A 15,613-nucleotide genomic window follows, 5' to 3' on the forward strand; every position below is an offset into this window, starting at 1 on the left:
TGATGAAGGAGCGTCGCTCCGAAAGCTAGTGCTTCCAATTAAACCTGTTGGACTATAACCTGGTGTTGTGTGATTTTTAACTTTGTCCACCCCAGTTCAACACCGGCATCTCCAAAACATGACCCAGAGTGAAAGCAGGAGAGTGGGCTAGAATGGGGCGATTGGTTAGCAGACAGCAATGGGCCGAATGGGCCATCTCTGTGCCAGGATTAATCTACTGGCATCACTCAGTGATGGGGGAGGGGGGTGGGGGATCCTGTGGTAACTTCCGGGTCAGAACAGGGCATGGGGAATATGGAAAAGCTGCCGGATTTTGTCCAGAGAACTTTACAGATCTGCCGAATCGGGAAAGATGTAAGAGACCCATGGAGTTGCATCCCCAGGGCCTACACCTGTCCGCTGTCACCACGGAGCTAGATTCGAGGGCCATTATCAGAGGGATGCTGGTGGGAGCTTGCTCTGCACAGGTTTGCAGCCAAACGATAAACATCCTGACAAGGAATACACTTCAGACAGGTACTCTGTGGGCCGTATGTTATTCTGGGATCACCAGAACTTCCAAAATGGAAAATGACTTCGGTTTCTCAGACTTACCTGTGTCGTCCTGCCACGTGCTATGTAAAGGAAAAAGAACATAGACACAATCAGTTCCCGTTCAGTCATTGGCTTCATATACACAACAGCACGGGGTTAGATACAGAGTAAACCTCCCTCTACACTGTCCCACATCAAACACTCCCAGGGACAGGGACAGCACAGGGTTAGATACAGAGTAAAGCTCCCTCTACACTGTCCCACATCAATCAATCCCAGGACAGGGACAGCACGGGGTTAGATACAGAGTAAAGCTCCCTCTACACTGTCCCCCATCAAACACTCCCAGGGAAAGGGACAGCACGTGGTTAGATACAGAGTAAAGCTCCCTCTACACTGTCCCACATCAAACACTCCCAGGGACAGGGACAGCACAGGGTTAGATACAGAGTAAAGCTCCCTCTACACTGTCCCACATCAAACACTCCCAGGGACAGGGACAGCACAGGGTTAGATACAGAGTAAAGCTCCCTCTACACTGTCCCACATCAATCAATCCCAGGACAGGGACAGCACGGGGTTAGATACAGAGTAAAGCTCCCTCTACACTGTCCCCCATCAAACACTCCCAGGGAAAGGGACAGCACGTGGTTAGATACAGAGTAAAGCTCCCTCTACACTGTCCCCCGATCAAATACTCCCAGAATAGGGACAGCATGGGTTAGATACAGAGTAAAGCTCCCTATACACTGTCCCCCATCAAACACTCCCAGGGACAGGGACAGCATGGGGTTAGATACAGAGTAAAGCTCCTTCTACACTGTCCCCCATCAAACACTCCCAGGGACAGGGACAGCACGGGGTTAGATTCAGAGTAAAGCTCACTCTACACTGTCCCATATCAAACACACCCAGGACGGGTACAGCACGTTGTTAGATACAGAGTAAAGCTCCCTCTACACTGTCCCCGCATCAAACACTCCCAGGGACAGGGACAGCACGGGGTTAGATACAGAGTAAAGCTCCCTCTACATTGTCCCACCATCAAACACTCCCAGGACAGGGACAGCACGGGGTTAGATACAGAGTAAAGCTCCCTCTACATTGTCCCACATCAAACACACCCAGGTCAGGGACAGTATAGGTTTGGCGAAAGAGTAAAGCTCCCTCTACACTGTCCCCCATCAAACACTCCCAGGACTGGGACAGTAAGGGGTTAGATTCAGAGTAAAGCTCCCTCTACACGGTCCCCCATCAAACACTCCCAGGGACAGGGACAACACGGGGTTAGATTCACAGTAAAGCTCCCTCTACACTGTCCCCCAACAAACACTCCCAGGACAGGGACAGCACAGGGTTAGATTCAGAGTAAAGCTCTTCTCTACACTGTCCCCCATCAAACACTCCGAGGGACAGGGACAGCACGTGGTTAGATACAGAGTAAAGCTGCCTCTACACTGTCCCACCATCAAACACTCCCAGGACAGGGACAGCACGGAGTTAGATTCAGAGTAAAGCTCTTCTCTACACTGTCCCACATCAAACACTCCCAGGGACAGGGACAGCACGGGGATAGATAGTGAGTAAAGCTCCCTCTACAATGTCCCACATCAAACACTCCCAGGGACAGGGACAGCACGGGGTTAGATACAGAGTAAAGCTGCCTCTACACTGTCCCCCATCAAACACTCCCAGGGACAGGGACAGCACGGGGTTAGATACAGAGTAAAGCTCCTTCTACACTGTCCCATATCAAACACTCCCAGGACAGGGACAGCACGGGGTTAGATACAGAATAAAGCTTCCTCTACACTGGCCCCCCATCAAACACTCCCAGGACTGGGACAGCACGGGGTTAGATACAGAGTAAAGCTCCCTCTACACTGTCCCACCATCAAACCCACCCAGGTCAGGGACAGTATAGGTTTGGCGACAGAGTAAAGCTCCCTCTACACTGTCCCACCATCAAACACACCCAGGTCAGGGACAGTATAGGTTTGGCGACAGAGTAAAGCTCCCTCTACACTGTCCCCCATCAATCACTCCCAGGACTGGGAAAGTATGGGGTTAGATTCAGAGTAAAGCTCTCTCTACACTGTCCCCCATCAAACACTCCCAGGGACATGGACAGCACGGGGTTAGATACAGAGTAAAGCTCCCTCTACACTGTCCCACATCAAACACTCCCAGGGACAGGGACAGCACGGGGTTAGATACAGAGTAAAGCTCCTTCTACACTGTCCCCCATCAAACACTCCCAGGGACAGGGACAGCACGGGGTTAGATACAGAGTAAAGCTCTTCTCTACACTGTCCCATATCAAACACTCCCAGGACAGGGACAGCACGGGTTAGATACAGAGTAAAGCTCTTCTCTACACTGTCCCATATCAAACACTCCCAGGACAGGGACAGCACGGGGTTAGATACAGAGTAAAGCTCCTTCTACACTGTCCCCCATCAAACACCCCCAGGGACAGGGACAGCACGGGGTTAGATACAGAGTAAAGCTCTTCTCTACACTGTCCCATATCAAACACTCCCAGGACAGGGACAGCACGGGTTAGATACAGAGTAAAGCTCCCTCTACACTGTCCCACATCAAACACACCCAGGTCAGGGACAGTATAGGTTGGGGGACAGAGTAAAGCTCCCTCTACACTGTCCCACCATCAAACACTCCCAGGACTGGGACAGTACTAGGTTAGATTCAGAGTAAAGCTCCCTCTACACTGTCCCCCATCAAACACTCCCAGGGACAGGGACAGCACGGGGTTAGATTCAGAGTAAAGCTCCCTCTACACTGTCCCACATCAAACACTCCCAGGGACAGGGACAGCACGGGGTTAGATTCAGAGTAAAGCTCGCTCTACACTGTCCCCCATCAAACACTCCCAGGGACAGGGACAGCACGTGGTTAGATACAGAGTAAAGCTCCCTCTACACTGTCCCACCATCAAACACTCCCAGGAGAGGGACAGCATGGGGTTATATTCAAAGTAAAGCTCTCTCTACACTGTCCCACATCAAACACTCCCAGGGACAGTGACAGCACGGGGTTAGATACAGAGTAAAGCTCACTCTACACTGTCCCACCATCAAACACTCCCAGGGCAGGGACAGCATGGGGTTAGATACAGAGTAAAGCTCCTTCTACACTGTCCCCCATCAAACACTCCCAGGGACAGGGACAGCACGGGGTTGTATTCAGAGTAAAGCTCCCTCTACACTGTCCCACATCAAACAATCCCAGGGACAGGGACAGCATGTTGTTAGATACAGAGTAAAGCTCCCTCTACACTGTCCCACATCAAACACTCCCAGGACGGGTACAGCACGTTGTTAGATACAGAGTAAAGCTCCCTCTACACTGTCCCATATCAAACACTCTCAGGGACAGGGACAGCATGGGTTAGATACAGAGTAAAGCTCCCTCTACACTGTCCCATATCAAACACTCCCAGGGACAGGGACAGCACGGGGTTAGATACAGAGTAAAGCTCCCTCTACACTGTCCCATATCAAACACTCCCAGGGACAGGGACAGCACGGGGTTAGATACAGAGTAAAGCTCTCTCTGCACTGTCCCCCATCAAACACTCCCAGGGACAGGGACAGCACGGGGTTAGATACAGAGTAAAGCTCTCTCTACACTGTCCCATATCAAACACTCCCAGGACGGGTACAGCACGTTGTTAGATACAGAGTAAAGCTCCCTCTACACTGTCCCATATCAAACACTCCCAGGGACAGGGACAGCATGGGGTTAGATACAGAGTAAAGCTTCCTCTACACTCTCCCCCATCAAACACTCCCAGGGACAGGGATAGCACTGGGTTAGATACAGAGTAAAGCTCCCTCTACACTGTCCCCCATCAAACACTCCCAGGACAGGGACTGCACGGGTTAGATACAGAGTAAAGCTCGCTCTACACTGTCCCCCATCAAACACTCCCTGGACAGGGACAGCACGGGGTTAGATACAGAGTAAAGCTACCTCTACACTGTCCCCCATCAAACACTCCCAGGACTGGGACAGTACGAGGTTAGATACAGAGTAAAGCTCCCTCTACACTGTCCCCCATCAAACACTCCCTGGACAGGGACAGCACGGGGTTAGATTCAGAGTAAAGCTCTCTCTACACTGTCCCCCATCAAACACTCCCAGGACAGGGACAGCATGGGGTTAGATACAGAGTAAAGCTCCCTCTACACTGTCCCACCATCAAACACTCCCAGGACAGGGACAGTACGGGGTTAGATACAGAGTAAAGCTCCCTCTACACTGTCCCCATCAAACACTCCCAGGACAGGGACAGCACGGGGTTAGATTCAGAGTAAAGCTCCCTCTACACTGTCCCCCATCAAACACTCCCAGGGACAGGGACAGCACGGGGTTAGATTCAGAGTAAAGCTTCCTCTACACTGTCCCCATCAAACACTCCCAGGACAGGGACAGCATGGGGTTAGATTCAGAGTAAAGCTCCCTCTACACTGTCCTGTCAAAGTGCTGTTAAAACACCAGTGTATTCTCGCTGTGATGTTCTCTCGTAATGAATCCTCTGGTTGTGAAGACGAGTTCTCCTTAACCCGAAACATTATCTCCACCTGCCTGCCTGCCTGTCTGTCTCTCTCTGCAGATGCTGCCAGACCTGCTGAGTTTCTCCAGCTGGTTCTGATTTTATTTCAGACTTTGAGCATCCTTCACGTTTTGGTTTTGTTTTGGAGCGTGATGTGTGTTTGGCTCTTACCAAATGATGGTCAGCTTCCAGTTGCAGGCTTGAAACGCGCATCCCTGCACATCGGGAGGAGAGACAGAACACAAAGCTGCTCAGCTTGCTCATGGATGTGTACGGCAGAACCAAGAAAGCTCACACAATCTTACAGCACAGTGACAGGCCATTCTGCCCATTGCCCCCATACCGTCTCTTTGAATACGTTTGCCAATTAGTTCCACTGCCCTGCCCAATTCTCCTGTATGAGAATTTAATACATTGTGCTTGTGAGTGGGAGACACTCATCACTTAATCTGAGACTGTAAAAGGCCAATATTAATACTCACTCAGAGCAAAGAGCATCTGAGATTATACTCCATCCCTTAAACTCTCCAGTGAGGGTGCCTGTAATCTCCACTGACACTCTCATGGTCTGAATATGATTAGGTTAGATTCCCTACAGTATGGAAACAGGCTCTTCGGCCCAACAGCTCCATACCAACCTCCAAAGAGTAGCCCACCCAGACCCATTTCTCTACTCTATATTTACCTTGGACTAACACAACTATCACTCTGGGCAATTTAGCATGGCCAATCTACCCTGAACTGCACATCTTTGGACTGTGGGAGGAAACCCACGCAGACACTGGGAGAATGTGCAAACTCCAGACAGACTGTCGCCGAAGGTGGGAATTGAACCTAGGTCCCTGGTGTTGTGAGGCAGCAGTGCTAATCACTGAGCCACCGTGCTGCCCTGATTAATGTATATTTGTTCTATCACTTAGTTTAAAGCATGAATTTTGAGTTAGTAACTGGGTTTCTGTGTGTCTGAAGCTGATAATTAACCTGTAGCTATTTCCGAATCCATGGTGATTTCTTATAAAACAGTTTATGAGAGTTATTTTGGTAGCTTAATATCTTAGAATTATACAACTTAGCAAGGGACAATGCAATCTCAAAGTTTCTATTGGAAATTTATGGGCTGGGAGGCTTCCTTTTTTCAGTTTAAGGGAGGCCACATGGCATACAGAGAGAGAGATTTTTGGTTCGGTAATATTTTGGTTCGGTAATATTTTGGTTCGGTTATATTTTGGTTCGGTTATATTTTGGTTCGGTTATATTTTGGTTCGGTAATATTTTGGTTCGGTAATATTTTGGTTCGGTAATATTTTGGTTCGGTTATTTTTGGTTCGGTTATATTTTGGTTCGGTTATATTTTGGTTCGGTTATATTTTGGTTCGGTTATATTTTGGTTCAGTAATATTTTGGTTCGGTTATATTTTGGTTCAGTAATATTTTGGTTCGGTTATATTTTGGTTCGGTTATATTTTGGTTCGGTAATATTTTGGTTCGGTTATATTTTGGTTCGGTTATATTTTGGTTCGGTTATATTTTGGTTCGGTTATATTTTGGTTCGGTAATATTTTGGTTCGGTAATATTTTGGTTCGGTTATATTTTGGTTCGGTAATATTTTGGTTCAGTAATATTTTGGTTCGGTTATATTTTGGTTCAGTAATATTTTGGTTCGGTTATATTTTGGTTCGGTTATATTTTGGTTCGGTAATATTTTAGTTCGGTTATATTTTGGTTCAGTAATATTTTGGTTGGGTTATATTTTGGTTCGGTTATATTTTGGTTCGGTTATATTTTGGTTTGGTTATATTTTGGTTTGGTTATATTTTGGTTCGGTTATATTTTGGTTCAGTAATATTTTGGTTCGGTTATATTTTGGTTCGGTTATATTTTGGTTCGGTTATATTTTGGTTCGGTTATATTTTGGTTCGGTTATATTTTGGTTCGGTAATATTTTGGTTCGGTAATATTTTGGTTCGGTTATATTTTGGTTCGGTAATATTTTGGTTCAGTAATATTTTGGTTCGGTTATATTTTGGTTCAGTAATATTTTGGTTCGGTAATATTTGGTTCGGTTATATTTTGGTTCGGTAATATTTTAGTTCGGTTATATTTTGGTTCAGTAATATTTTGGTTGGGTTATATTTTGGTTCGGTTATATTTTGGTTCGGTTATATTTTGGTTTGGTTATATTTTGGTTCGGTTATATTTTGGTTCGGTTATATTTTGGTTCAGTAATATTTTGGTTCGGTTATATTTTGGTTCGGTTATATTTTGGTTCGGTAATATTTTGGTTCGGTTATATTTTGGTTCGGTAATATTTTGGTTCGGTTATATTTTGGTTCGGTTATATTTTGGTTCGGTTATATTTTGGTTCGGTTATATTTTGGTTCGGTTATATTTTGGTTCGGTTATATTTTGGTTCGGTAATATTTTGATTCGGTTATATTTTGGTTCGGTTATATTTTGGTTCGGTTATATTTTGGTTTGGTTATATTTTGGTTCGGTTATATTTTGGTTCAGTAATATTTTGGTTCGGTTATATTTTGGTTCGGTTATATTTTGGTTCGGTTATATTTTGAGTGGGGCAGTTCTATGAAGTCCTTACATGAATTGAACAGTATTCTGAAAAGGAGAAGTGAGTAAAACTGGGCTACCTTAGCCTGAAGAGTGACATTGGGTGGACAAAGTTAAAAATCACACAACACCAGGTTATAGTCCAACAGGTTTAATTGGAAGCACTAGCTTTCGGAGCGACGCTCCTTCATCAGGTGGTTGTGGAGTAACTGTTGTGTGATTTTTAACTTTGTACACCCCAGTCCAACACCGGCATCTCCAAATCATGACTACACGGGAGGTGTTAGCATAAAACCCTGAAGAGGACCTGGAGCTGGGTTTGTTTAAACTCAGTTATTTGATAGCGAAAGGGATAAGCTGTCAGCAGTTCCGATTTAGGAGTTAAAGTTACAGTCACTGTAAACCTACCAAGGTATTAGAGAAAGAGAGTTTGGTGGTGTGCTACACAAAGATTGCTACTGGGTACTGTACAAAGGATTTTTTTTTAAAAGAATGTTGTGGTGGAATATTTTAGGATTAATAGGATTATATGTTTACAACACGTATAAAACTCTTTGTGTTCTAAGTAAATGGATTGGTTTATTCTGTTTTCTGTATATCTCTTTTGTTTCATAAACATTGTTTTTATTATGCAGCAGGTCAGGCAGCATCCAAGGAACAGGAGAATCGACGTTTCGGGCATAAGCCCTTCTTCAGGTTTCCTGAAGAAGGGCTCATGCCCGAAACGTCAATTCTCCTGTTCCCTGGATGCTGCCTGACCTGCTGCGCTTTTCCAGCAACACATTTTTCAGCTCTGATCTCCAGCATCTGCAGTCCTCACTTTCTCCTCTATTGTTTTTATTATGAAAACTGAGTCACGAGAATTGTGTTTCAGTGAAAGATCACATTAAAACCAAGAAACAAAACAATATATGATCTATAAAGGCAGGTTTCAGTCAGGGATTGAACTAATGTCAGTTGGGAACAGTAACCAACATTGAGGGAGCATTGTTACCATGGCTATCGGTTCAACGGGACATTAAATCTCTAACTAGATCGAAAAGATTTGAATCATAGAATCCCTACAGTGTGGAAACAGGCCCTTCAGCCCAACAAGTCCATGCTGACCCTCCGAAGAGTATCCCACTATGGAAAATTAAGAGCATGAAAGCATGGGAAGGGTTAAAGCATGGAGACAGCTGCTGGTTTGTTGTAAAGGATAGTGGAATGAGCGGAGTAAGGTTGAGACTGAAAGGTCACTGTGGCGAGATGAGATAACACAGTTAGTAAAGTTAGCCTCGCCTGCTATTTATCATTATGGCAGGATTTGGACAATAAATATTTGGGACATGACGTTAAATATATAATTAGTAATTAGTAGAGTCAGCTTGAGACAGGAGATTATTGTAATAGATGGAATAGCTAAACGTTGAATCATGACAGGTTTGTCTGGAATGGAAGATCACTGTAGCAGAGGTGATAATAAATATCTAATCAGGACATTAGGAAAATATAAAGTAGGGTTTGGAATGAAAGGCCATTGATGCAGAATTGATAATAAAGTGTCTAATCGTGACATTAGAATAACATGAAGGAGAATGTAGGAAAAAGTATAGTGGCACAACTAAAGGGATAATGGGAACGAACATCCCTGGTTTATTGTGTAGCCAGAGTGAGGTACTTTGATGAATATAGTTGGACATGCTGATAAGCTAACAGAAACATGATAAAAAAGATATAAAAATCCATGGACCCGGAGGTTCAGGGGCATTTGAGAATCTGCTTCCTCAGTGTCACGGATTTTTGTTTGCAAATAAAAGACCTACTTCTTGAAGATCTCCCTGTGATTCTCTACATGACATTACCCAGACCCATTCCTCCACATTTTATCCTTGACTAATGCACCAAACCTACACACCCCTGAACACTACGGACAATTTAGCGTGGCCAATTCACCTAACTTGCACATCTTTGGACTGTGGGAGGAAACCCACGCAGACAATGTACAAACTCCACACAGACAGTCACCCAAGGCAGGAATTGAACCCAGATCCCTGGCGCCATGAGGCAGCAGTGCTAATCACTGAGCCACCGTGCCACCCTCCCTGAAAGGACCATGGTATGAGAATTCTCCCCAGTGTCTTAATCAATGTTGCTCTCCCCTACACTGGGGAGGCAGAACACCGACTGGGCACTCACTTTGCAGAACACCTACCTCTATCTGTAAACACTGACCCTGAGCTTCCAGTTCCCTGCCACTTCAACACCCCCCCCCCCCCCACCCTGTTCCCTAGCCGAGACCTCTGTCTCGGGTTTACTGCAGGGCTCCAGTGAAGCTCAGCACGAGCTGGAAGAACAGCACCTTATTTTCCACTTGGGGACCCTGCAGCCTTCAGGACTCAGTATGGAGTTCAGTAACATTACAGCTTAATTCCATCCTTCCATGTTTTTTACCCTGTCCCACACCTGGTCCTGTCCTGTACAGGGTGCGAGTGAGGCCACACCTGGAGTACTGTGTGCAGGTTTGGTCTCCCTACTTGAGAAAGGATGTACTGACTCTGGAGGGGGTGCAGAGGGGGGTCACTAGGTTGGTTCTGGAGTTGAGGGGGTTGGTTTATGAGAAGAAACTGAGTAGACTGGGATTATATTCATTACAATGTGGAAGAATGAGGGGGGATCTTAGAGAAACATATAAAATTATGAAGGGAATAGATACGAGAGAAGTAGAGAAGGTGTTTCTGCTGGCAGGTCAAGAGGGTATAGCCTCAAAATAACGGGGATCAGATTTCAGACTGAGCTGAGGAGGAACTCCTTAACCCAGACGATTGTGAATCTGTGGAATTCCCTGCCCAGTGAAGTAGTTATAGAGTCCTAGAGATGTACAGCACAGAAACAGACCCTTCGGTCCTATCCGTCCATGCCGACCAGATATCCCAACCCAATCTAGTCCCACCTGGCAGCACCCAGCCCATATCCCTCCAAACCCTTCCTATTCATATACCCATCCAAACGCCTCTTAAATGTTGCAATTGTACCAGCCTCCACCACTTCCTCTGGCAGCTCATTCCATACACGTACCACCCTCTGCGTGAAAAAGTTGCCCTTTAGGTCTCTTTTATATCTTTCCCCTCTCACCCTAAACCTATGCCCTCTAGTTCTGGACTCCCCACACCCCAGGGAAAATACCTTGTCTATTTACCCTATCCATGCCCCTCATAATTTTGTAAACCTCTATAAGGTCATCCCTCAGCCTCCGACGCTCCAGGGAAAACAGCCCCAGCCTGTTCAGCCTCTCCCTGTAGCTCAGATCCTCCCACCCTGGCAACATCCTTGTAAATCTTTTCTGAACCCTTTCAAGTTTCACAGCATCTTTCCGATAGGAAGGAGACCAGAATTGCATGCAATATTCCAACAGTGGCCTAACCAATGTCCTGTTCAGCTGCAACATGACCTCCCAACTTCTGTACTCAATACTCTGACCAATAAAGGAAAGCATACCAAACGCCTTCTTCACGATCCTCTCTACCTGCGACTCCACTTTCAAGGAGCTATGAACCTGCACTCCAAGGTCTCTTTGTTCAGCAACACTCCCTAGGACCTTACCATCAAGTGTATAAGTCCTGCTAAGACTTGCTTTCCCAAAATGCAGCACCTCACATTTATCTGAGTTAAACTCCATCTGCCAGTTCTCAGCCCATTGGCCCATCTGGTCCAGATCCTGTTGTAATCTGAGGTAACCCTCTTCGCTGTCCACTACACCTCCAATTTTGGTGTCATCTGCAAACTTACTAACTGTACCTCTTATGCTCGCATCCAAATCATTTATGTAAATGACAAAAAGTAGAGGGCCCAGCACCAATCCTTGTGGCACTCCACTGGTCACAGGCCTCCAGTCTGAAAAACAACCCTCCACCACCACCCTCTGTCTTCTACCTTTGAGCCAGTTCTGTATCCAAATGGCTAGTTCTCCCTGTATTCCATGAGATCTAACCTTGCTAATCAGTCTCCCATGGAGAACCTTGTCGAACGCCTTACTGAAGTCCAAATAGATCACATCCACTGCTCTGCCCTCATCAATCCTCTTTGTTACTTCATCAAAAAACTCAATCAAGTTTGTGAGACATGATTTCCCAGGCACTGAGTTGTTTTCAGTATAGACACCCATCCTCTCTGCTCTCATTATTACTTCTTCAGCTCCTCCTCTGTTGTGACCTATTACTGTCTGCTTATCCCTCTCATACCTCTCTCTCCGGGCTTGGCCATACCTATTCACTCACCTCCATACCACCACCCTCATCTTCAGCATAAATACTGTCCCCTCCCACATCTGCTTTCAGTTCTGAAGAAAGGTTTAAGGAGCCAAAACGCTAACTCTGTTTCTCTCTTGACCGATGCTGCCAGACCTGCTGTGTTTCTGCAACAATTTGTGTTTGACTTTCAGATTTCCAGCAGACACAATGTTTTGATTTATTGTAATGGTCAATATTCATTTACCAAAATGGCTGTTAAACAGATTATTTGTCTGAGAGACAAGTCCCTATTGAAGTGAAATTACTTTGGGTAACACTGTGAGAGTGTGGGTGATGGGACAGGGGTAACACTGTGATAGTGTGGGTGATGGGATAGGGGTAACACTGTGATAGTGTGGGTGATGGGGCAGGGGTAACACTGTGAGAGTGTGGGTGATGGGACAGGGGTAACACTGTGATAGTGTGGGTGATGGGGCAGGGGTAACACTGTGAGAGTGTGGGTGATGGGACAGGGGTAACACTGTGATAGTGTGGGTGATGGGGCAGGGGTAACACTGTGAGAGTGTGGGTGATGGGACAAGGGTAACACTGTGAGAGTGTGGGTGATGGGACAGGGGTAACACTGTGATAGTGTGTGTGATGGGACAGGGGTAACACTGTGATAGTGTGGGTGATGGGACAGGGGTAACACTGTGATAGTGTGTGTGATGGGACAGGGGTAACACTGTGATAGTGTGGGTGATGGGACAGGGGTAACACTGTGATAGTGTGGGTGATGGGGCAGGGGTAACACTGTGATAGTGTGGGTGATGGGACAGGGGTAACACTGTGATAGTGTGGGTGATGGGACAGGGGTAACACTGTGATAGTGTGGGTGATGGGGCAGGGGTAATACTGTGATAGTGTGGGCGATGGGATAGGGGTAACACTGTGACAGTGTGGGTGATGGGGCAGGGGTAACAATGTGACAGTGTGTGTGATGGGACAGGGGTAAGACTGTGATAGTGTGGGTGATGAGACAGGGGTAACACTGTGATAGTGTGGGTGATGGGACAGGGGTAACACTGTGATAGTGTGGGTGATGGGACAGGGGTAACACTGTGATAGTGTGTGTGACGGGATAGGGGTAACACTGTGATAGTGTGGGTGATAGGACAGGGGTAACACTGTGATAGTGTGGGTGATGGGTCAGGGATAACATTGTGATAGTGTGGGTGATGGGTCAGAGGTAACACTGTGATAGTGTGGGTGATGGGACAGGGGTAACACTGTGATAGTGTGGGTGATGGGTCAGGGGTAACACTGTGATAGTGTGGGTGATGGGACAGGGGTAACACTGTGATAGTGTGGGTGATGGGTCAGGGATAACATTGTGATAGTGTGGGTGATGGGTCAGGGGTAACACTGTGATAGTGTGGGTGATGGGACAGGGGTAACACTGTGATAGTGTGGGTGATGGGTCAGGGATAACATTGTGAGAGTGTGGGTGATGGGACAGGGGTAACACTATGATAGTGTGGGTGATGGGGCAGGGGTAACACTGTGATAGTGTGGGTGATGGGGCAGGGGTAACACTGTGATAGTGTGGGTGATGGGACAGGGGTAACACTGTGATAGTGTGGGTGATGGGATAAGGGTAACACTGTGATAGTGTGGGTGATGGGATTGGGGTAACACTGTGATAGTGTGGGTGATGGGACAGGGGTAACACTGTGATGGTGTGGGTGATGGGACAGGGGTAACACTGTGATAGTGTGGGTGAGGGGGTAGGGGTAACACTGTGTTAGTGTCGGTGATGGGACAGGGGTAACACTGTGATAGTGTGGGTGATGGGGCAGGGGTAACACTGTGATAGTGTGGGTGATGGGACAGGGGTAACACTGTGATAGTGTGGGTGATGGGGCAGGGGTAACACTGTGATAGTGAGGGTGATGGGATAGGGGTAACACTGTGAGAGTGTGGGTGATGGGGCAGGGGTAACACTGTGATAGTGTATGTGATGGGACAGGGGTAAGACTGTGATAGTGTGGGTGATGAGACAGGGGTAACACTGTGATAGTGTGGGTGATGGGGCAGGGGTAACACTGTGAGAGTGTGGGTGATGGGACAGGGGTAACACTGTGATAGTGTGGGTGATGGGGCAGGGGTAACACTGTGAGAGTGTGGGTGATGGGACAAGGGTAACACTGTGAGAGTGTGGGTGATGGGACAGGGGTAACACTGTGATAGTGTGTGTGATGGGACAGGGGTAACACTGTGATAGTGTGGGTGATGGGACAGGGGTAACACTGTGATAGTGTGTGTGATGGGACAGGGGTAACACTGTGATAGTGTGGGTGATGGGACAGGGGTAACACTGTGATAGTGTGGGTGATGGGACAGGGGTAACACTGTGATAGTGTGGGTGATGGGACAGGGGTAACACTGTGATAGTGTGTGTGACGGGATAGGGGTAACACTGTGATAGTGTGGGTGATAGGACAGGGGTAACACTGTGATAGTGTGGGTGATGGGTCAGGGATAACATTGTGATAGTGTGGGTGATGGGTCAGAGGTAACACTGTGATAGTGTGGGTGATGGGACAGGGGTAACACTGTGATAGTGTGGGTGATGGGTCAGGGGTAACACTGTGATAGTGTGGGTGATGGGACAGGGGTAACACTGTGATAGTGTGGGTGATGGGTCAGGGATAACATTGTGATAGTGTGGGTGATGGGTCAGGGGTAACACTGTGATAGTGTGGGTGATGGGACAGGGGTAACACTGTGATAGTGTGGGTGATGGGTCAGGGATAACATTGTGAGAGTGTGGGTGATGGGACAGGGGTAACACTATGATAGTGTGGGTGATGGGGCAGGGGTAACACTGTGATAGTGTGGGTGATGGGGCAGGGGTAACACTGTGATAGTGTGGGTGATGGGACAGGGGTAACACTGTGATAGTGTGGGTGATGGGATAAGGGTAACACTGTGATAGTGTGGGTGATGGGATTGGGGTAACACTGTGATAGTGTGGGTGATGGGACAGGGGTAACACTGTGATGGTGTGGGTGATGGGACAGGGGTAACACTGTGATAGTGTGGGTGAGGGGGTAGGGGTAACACTGTGTTAGTGTCGGTGATGGGACAGGGGTAACACTGTGATAGTGTGGGTGATGGGGCAGGGGTAACACTGTGATAGTGTGGGTGATGGGACAGGGGTAACACTGTGATAGTGTGGGTGATGGGGCAGGGGTAACACTGTGATAGTGAGGGTGATGGGATAGGGGTAACACTGTGAGAGTGTGGGTGATGGGGCAGGGGTAACACTGTGATAGTGTATGTGATGGGACAGGGGTAAGACTGTGATAGTGTGGGTGATGAGACAGGGGTAACACTGTGATAGTGTGGGTGATGGGACAGGGGTAACACTGTGATAGTGTGGGTGATGGGACAGGAGTAACACTGTGATAGTGTGTGTGACGGGATAGGGGTAACACTGTGATAGTGTGGATGATGGGACAGGGGTAACACTGTGATAGTGTCGGTGATGGGACAGGGGTAACACTGTGATAGTGCGGGTGATGGGGCAGGGGTAACACTGTGATAGTGTGGGTGATGGGTCAGGGATAACATTGTGATAGTGTGGGTGATGGGACAGGGGTAACACTGTGATAGTGTGGGTGGTGGGGCAGGGGTAACACTGTGATAGTGTGGGTGATGGGT

The 15,613-nt window shown here is 47.2% G+C and overlaps 1 protein-coding gene across 1 annotated transcript in view; it reads right to left on the minus strand.

Annotated features, from left to right (window-relative positions):
- LOC122559235 (uncharacterized) overlaps nt 1-15,613 on the minus strand; it is a 182,351-nt gene that overhangs the window by 17,704 nt on the left and 149,034 nt on the right. Inside the window, exons 25-26 of the mRNA XM_087994570.1 lie at nt 5,285-5,328; nt 595-614 (exon numbers count right to left, since the gene is read on the minus strand). Of these exons, the coding sequence (XP_087850696.1) occupies nt 595-614; nt 5,285-5,328 (64 nt within the window). The remainder of the gene's footprint in view (nt 1-594; nt 615-5,284; nt 5,329-15,613) is intronic.

The sequence above is a fragment of the Chiloscyllium plagiosum genome, unplaced genomic scaffold, assembly GCF_037043375.1.
Source record: "Chiloscyllium plagiosum isolate Xiang-an unplaced genomic scaffold, Cpla_swu_hap1 HiC_scaffold_14, whole genome shotgun sequence".
Lineage (NCBI taxonomy): Eukaryota > Metazoa > Chordata > Chondrichthyes > Orectolobiformes > Hemiscylliidae > Chiloscyllium > Chiloscyllium plagiosum.